Below are 7,199 nucleotides of genomic sequence, written 5' to 3'. Positions count from 1 at the left end.
TTATTGTATTACAAGCTATTGATATATGTTACATCACAAGTAGGATAATGTGACAAATTCAAATGTATATTGTGGAATACAACAAACACAAGGGTCAATATATAATTGAGGGAGTTTCCATGAGATTTATCTCGCAAACATGCTTATTAAAATAAAATTTTAAAAGTCTTCAGTGTTCTTCATGATCTTGTCTTTACAAATTCCATAGTTAATTATTATGGAAATCATTTATTTATAAAAATTTACTAGATATCCCTAAAATGTCAACTAAATAACCGTCCGAAATGAATTACAACCACAATCTCATTACCTAAAAAAACATTTAAAAAACTTTTTTTAATTATATTATTTACATTAAGTTGAAGTAATTGTGAACAATGTGTCTTTTTGGGCAATATGTCACATTTTCAATAGAAATTGACAAATTGAATATATGTCCGAGAAGTCGCTGTCATCTAAGTTACCCATAGCAAATACACCCCTCAAGGAAGAGTGTGTTTTCCAAATCACATGACCTGCTCCACATGATGTCATTTCCTCCTGAAGAGAAAACTAGCAAGACTCCAAGGTATGTTCTCCCTCCACATTTTCACCTATTTCACCTAAAGTAGTGCTTAGGGCAAATGTGTACTTATCATATGTCAACAATGTTACTACAATGAATTCATAAATAACTTTGAATTTCAATTCCACTCAGTTGTACATATAATATTTAGAAGAACCTCTCCGTAAAATGCCATGTGGTGTCTGGTGCTAGGCAACCATTTTGATTTTATCCCTAAAAACAGCAAAAATGTCAACTAGGTTACCAGTCACCTATGTTACTCTGCAAAGGTAACTTAGTTGACCAAGAGTAACATAGTTGACATTCATGACATGTTCTTATAGTTTTCAGGAGTTCATTTAATATTCTAATTGTACAGTAACTATAAAATACTTTGCAATAAATATTATAAAAGTAAACTTCTTTTCAGGCAAATGCCACGATTATCTGCTGCAGAAAAGCAGCGCCGTTACCGTGCACGGCGAGATGCTGATCCTGCAAAAAGGGAGGCATACTTGGCAAAAGGCCGGCAGAAATGGAGAGAAAAGAGGGAGCAAGGTGCATACTATAAGCCCATATCTGAACAGAGTGAGAGGGAAAAATGTGCAAAGAGAAAGGCCTGGAGAAGAGCCCAGGAACAGAGTAGACGCAGAAAGAAACAGGCTTCTGCTATTGTTACCCCACCACTGAGTCCTGACAGCGAGGAACAACCAGTTCCACAACCAGGAAGGTTAGAAGGTTATGTAGTAAGAACCTCAAACAGAACTATGTAGGCAGGCTATGTAGAAAGTACCTTAAACAGAACAATGTCTCATGAAAAAGTACTTGTTAGATTATAATGTTAGATTAAAATGCAAAATTACATGGTGGCATGGTGACAATTAATTTCAAATGCTTTAAATGACACCTGCAATGTTAAAAAATAATTTAAAAATGTGAGAGAATACAAGGAAGAAGGACTAGAAGAAGACAGTACCAGAAAATATACATTGAGAATCACAAACTCAAGGAAAAGCTTAAAGCTCAAACAAAAATATCAGACAAATACCGTAAGCGCTATGAATGGCTACTGTGCAGTGTCGACTCTCCTAGGAAAAGAACAAAAAGGATGCTCGGAACAAGTCCAGTCAGTAAGGATGTGCGGAGAACTCTGGTCTATCATCATGCACTTGTGAAAAGCCTCAAACAAAAATTTCAGTGTGCAGCAAAAGAAAAGACCAGGAACCTAATCGCCAGAATCGTATCTGGAAAAATATTGAAAAAATACAGGTTCCAGAAAATCATTCATGACACACTGGGGGTCTCAGCCAAACGATTCTGCAAGAATGTGAACACAAACGGGGACGAAATAGCCTGTTTTGCCAGGAAGAAATACATATCCACACACTCAAAACTGCAAGACCAGGTTGTTGCCTTTTACACCAGGGATGACGTAAGTCGTTCAACAGCAGGTAAAAAGCAGACCGTAACAAAGGGAAAAGTAAAAAAGCAGAAGCGGTTTATGACTGACACCATGAAAAACCTCCATAGGAAATTCCTGCTGGAAAACGTCTCTAGCAAACTTTCCTATACACTCTTCTGCCGAATGCGCCCATACTGGGTAGTCCATCCAACCATTGCAGACCGAGATACGTGTCTATGTAAGGTGCATGAAAATTTGGAATTTATCGTGGAGAAACTTCATGGACTTAAACTTCTGGAGAGAACAGAGTTGGAATCTCTTGCTGAGGAAACTTGCTGTAATCCAACATTTAAGCCATGCATGTATGCGGAATGCAAGAACTGCAAACTACAAGACCTCAAGATTCAGTCTGGCTATGATGGTCAAACCCAAGTTTCTTATGTGCAGTGGACAACTGAAACTGTCCTCAGAGAGAAGAAAAGTGGTGACAGCAAAGAAAAGTTGCCTGTGAATATCACCGTGAAGAGGGAAATGGAGAGTTCTTTGGAGGACCTGATTGAGACTTTCCAGAAACAGCTCAAAAAGTTCAAAAGGCACTTGTTCAACATCAAGACCCAGTTTAACTACTACAGGGAATTGAAAAAGAACATGAAGAGTAATGAATGCCTCATACACATTGATTTCTCTGAAAACTACTCTTGCAAGTTTCACAAAGAGATTCAAGCTGTCCATTTTGCCTCTTCTCATCAACAAGCAACTCTTCATACAGGGGTCCTCTACATTGGTGGTGAGGAAGACCACTTGTGCTTCACAACAATTTCACCATGCAAAGAAAAGGGTCCACCTGCCATATGGGCACACCTCTCCCCAGTACTTAACCATCTCAAGGAAACATGCCCAACAGTGTCAATTATCCACTTTTTCAGTGATGGTCCCTGCTCACAATACAGGCAGAAGGGCAACTTTTACATGTTGACAACTGAATTGTACAACCAGGGTTTTACTGCGGGCACTTGGAACTTTTTTGAGGCCAGCCACGGGAAGGGTGCCCCCGATGGGGTAGGAGGCCTTCTGAAGAGAACAGCTGACAGATTGGTGAGTCAAGGTGAAGACATTTCCACTGCTAAACATCTTTTCAATGCATTGGTAAACACCAATACAGCTGTCAAGATCTTCTACATTGAAGAGGCTACAGTGGAAAAGGCCATACAGCAGATGCCACAACGACTCCCCGCTGTACCATGCACTATGCGGATTCACCAGGTCATCACGCAAGCACCAGGGAAACTGACATACCGTTATGTGAGCTGCCTGTGTTCAACAAGGCAGATTCTGCAATGTCAGTGTTACCAAGCTCAGGCCTTCGACTTCAAAGTCAACTCAGCTGTTCCTGCATTTCACCAAGAACAACCAGACCTTGAAGTACAGTGGGATAGAGATGACATTGTTGGTCAGTGGTGTGTCATCAGATATGATGATGAGGTTTACCCTGGAACCATTGTTGAAGTGAGTGAGACACATGTTCATGTTAAGTGCATGCACAGAGTGGGACACAATCGTTACTTCTGGCCAATGCGAGAGGATGCGCTCTGGTTGATTCCTGCCCCACAGCACGTGACAGCACGTCATGTTGAAATAAAAAGAGATGTGTGGGAAGATATTGCCAAATCATATCTTAATGGCTAAGGACACACACACACACACACACACACACACACACACACACACACACACACACACACACACACACACACGCTAACAAACGTGGCACAAGCACACGGTCAAGCACACACACATATAGACAGTCACACACACACACACACACACACGCACACACACTCACTCAAAGATTACTTGATTGAACTTGACAAAGTCATTGAAAAATGGGGGGGTTAGAAAATGGGGAGTGTGTTCTGTCTCCGCCGGTTTCATGGGTGCCTGTAAGTTGGAGGGTATGCCAATGTTTTACTTGGGTTCTGACATATGAATGTTTTTGAGATGCAACTGTTTGCACTATTAAAATTTTGATTCAATGCAGCACACTTATTTTGTTAACCAACAGAATAAAACACTATTTGGTTATTGTTACTTATTGCAGTGCAATATTATTTTTGTTCAATACAATGCACTACTGTATTTCATTCCACAAACAAGATTTTCAAAATGTTTACATGGTGGAATTTTTGTGTAAGTGCTGTTTTTGATACTTTTGTTGTTGTTGTTTTCTATGTTAGGATCTCTTGCTTATGATATATGTGCTTTTAATAAAGTTGTGATTGATCCTTGTAAACTGATGTGCGTCTGTATTTCTCCTTTATGTCATGAAATATTCAACAGGTCTTGATTAAATGCAATAAAAGATTAGCTAACATATAATAATTGATATAGTTTAGGATTGTGTTTGTTAAATACATCATCCTACTTTGTCACGTCCAGTCAACTATGTTACTTTTGTCAACTATGATACTGGGCTGTCAATTAAGTTACCATTATGTTTTTTAAAAAATATATGTATTTCAATGGTTCCCTAATCTCCAAGTAAATATTTAGAAACTGAGTAGCTGTCAAATATATACCTCAGCATAATTTAATCAAGAAAATTATCATGAATCAAGCAGTTTGGAAACAAAATATACAGACTGGTTACTTAAGTACTTGAAATTTGGGGTTTCAATTGAACAAAATGTGTATTTTCTTAATTAATTGGGTATTTTAATTGAAAAGGTAGGTAAATAGACACATATTCTTCCAAGAGTAATGATTTTTTAAAATGTCTGCCATTTACATAAAGTTAAAACTTATAGGTTTTGTCCGTAACATAGTTGACCAAATAATGAGTAAACTTCTTGTTTTTAAAACTAAATATCTGAAATCAATTATGCCTGAGCTTGGCAATTACTAAAAACAAAATATTTCAGGGATGATTTATCAGGGAAGATAATAATATTTTGTAAATAAATATATTTTTCCCCAGAATTATTCAAACTCAAAATCTCCCACAATTATATATTGACCCACAACATTAACTTTTTAAACTTCATGTTCACATTAACTTTAGATAAGACTTGTTCTTGCTTGCATACAGAATATATACAACATACATGTAACATATATACAGTACCACCAGGGTCACACTCTGATACAGATACTGTACACTAAACACATCAAGTAATATATTAAGCAATATTACACGAGCAGGTGTGCTTTAACGTCATTATTGGACGACGGTGATGCGATCAGGTTTGTTACCAAAATAAATTATAAAAATGTATTTGCATTGTGGGGGCAATGAGCACTTTTCTAGTGTTATGTCCCCTTATAAGTAATTATAAGTAGAAGTCCTGCATTCAGATTTTTATACAAGTAAAAGTACATACATAGCATCCACACCCACCTGGACAGGCCGGCAAGCACGGTGAGGATCATGTTTTTTGACTTCTCCAGTGCTTTCAACACCATCCGGCCTGCCCTGCTGGGAGAGAAGCTGGCAGCGATGCAGGTGGATGCCGCCCTCGTGTCCTGGATTGTGGACTACCTGACTGGCAGACCACAGCACGTGTGTCTGCAGCACTGTGTGTCGGACAGCGTGGTCAGCAACACTGGGGCCCCTCAGGGGACTGTCCTCTCTCCCTTCCTCTTCACCATCTACACCACAGACTTCAGCTACCACACAGAGTGCCACCTGCCACCTTCAGAAGTTTTCTGATGACTCTGCTGTGGTGGGATGTATCAGCGGTGGTGATGAGACGGAGTACAGGGCTGTGGTGGGGAACTTTGTTACGTTTCGGCTCCCATCCGAAAGTCATTCTCAATTGTGAAAAAATGGAACGGGAACTCAGAAATTTAAGCTACTCTGTGTTACATAAGCCCCGCCTTCAGGAAGGAGTCTACCTGAGTATCTGTTGATTAGCTAGTTTCACCTGAAACTGACCTAATTGTTTCCATGATGGCCCAGTAATCAGTAATCAGGCCTATTGTTTTCTGGCTGCACCTCCCTCATCACTGTTAAGTACCTGAGTCTCAATTGAGAATGACTTCCGGATGGGAGCCGAAACGTCTTGATTCTGAAAACAGTGTCCAGATGACTACGACTGAAACCTTTTCTACGATGGAACACTCCTGGACGAATGAGGGACTACACCGTATTATTTTGGGCAGATTGAATCTCAGACCACCATTTCTGTTCAAAGAGGGGTTTTCTTTTTTCACAAACATGGCTTCCTTGACGCCCCGTTCAGACCAACTCTTCTCTATTTCTGAGTTCCCGTCCCATTTTTTCACAATTGAGAATGACTTCCGGATGGGAGCCGAAACGTCTTGGTTCTGAAAACAGTGTCCAGATGACTACGACTGAAACCTTTTCTACGAATGCTGAGGATGTTTTCTGAGCCTGTGGTGGCCAGTGCTATCCTGTATGCTGTTGCATGCTGGGGCAGCAGGTTGAGGGTAGCGGACGCCAACAGGCTCAACAAACTGATCCGTAAGGTCGGTGACATTGTGGGGGTGGAGCTGGACTCTCTGGCGGTGGTGTCAGAGAGGAGGATGCTGGCCAAACTACACGCCATCTTGGACAGTGTCTCCCACCCGCTCCATGACGCGCTGGTCAAACAAAGGAGCACCTTCAGCGGAAGACTCAACCCCCCACAATGCACCACAGAGCGCCACAGGAAGTCATTCCTGCCTGTGGCCATCAGACTCTTTAACTCCTCCCTCTAAGTGTCGGGGAAACTTGCAATGATATTAATCAACTGGACATTGGATCATTAACATTACTGCAATACCTGAAATAGTGTGCAATATTCTCAATATTCTCTTACTCCTGTGCAATATACTCTTTGTTGATATTTATTAAACTACATTACCGCTGTGCAATATCCACCGCCTAATAAGCTGGTTAAATCTGCTACACTCAACTTGACAGTACACACGATTGCATTACTATTACTTATATTATTACATTGTACTGTACACTTACTTAGCTTTATACTTCATAGCCACTTGTACTTATTTTGATTAGGTGTATTATAGTGTATCATATTTCGATTTGCTTGCAGACTTATTTATTATTATGTATGTATTTCTGTTCTATTAGTACTTCTTCTCCTGTGTGACGTGATAGTGAGCAGCTGTAACAAAGACTTTCCCCTCCGGGATCAATAAAGTATTTCTGATTCTGATCAGCAAGTACCAAAAGTACTCATAATGCAGAATGGCCCATTTCAGAATAATGTATATTATATTACATTAATGTGT

At 39.8% G+C, this 7,199-nt stretch overlaps 1 protein-coding gene across 1 annotated transcript; it reads left to right on the top strand.

Moving 5' to 3' along the window:
• The first annotated feature begins 49 nt into the window (after positions 1–49).
• LOC122887329 lies at positions 50–4,034 on the top strand. Its single transcript, XM_044220427.1, has 2 exons — positions 50–568; positions 1,637–4,034. The coding sequence occupies exons 1-2, from the start codon at positions 525–527 to the stop codon at positions 3,630–3,632; spliced, it is 2,040 nt and encodes a 679-aa protein (XP_044076362.1). The 5' UTR covers positions 50–524; the 3' UTR covers positions 3,633–4,034.
• Positions 4,035–7,199: the final 3,165 nt, after the last annotated feature.

The sequence above is a fragment of the Siniperca chuatsi genome, linkage group LG13 (genome assembly GCF_020085105.1).
Source record: "Siniperca chuatsi isolate FFG_IHB_CAS linkage group LG13, ASM2008510v1, whole genome shotgun sequence".
NCBI lineage: Eukaryota > Metazoa > Chordata > Actinopteri > Centrarchiformes > Sinipercidae > Siniperca > Siniperca chuatsi.
Note: the sequence above shows the minus strand (reverse complement) of the source record. Positions and strands in the feature narration are given on the sequence as shown.

Coding starts and splice junctions, on each gene's coding strand:
- LOC122887329 (XM_044220427.1), top strand. CDS start 525: ATGATGTCATTTCCTCCTGAAGAGAAAACTAGCAAGACTCCAAG. Junction 569..1,636: donor AAAACTAGCAAGACTCCAAG/GTATGTTCTCCC, acceptor CGACTCTCCTAG/GAAAAGAACAAAAAGGATGC.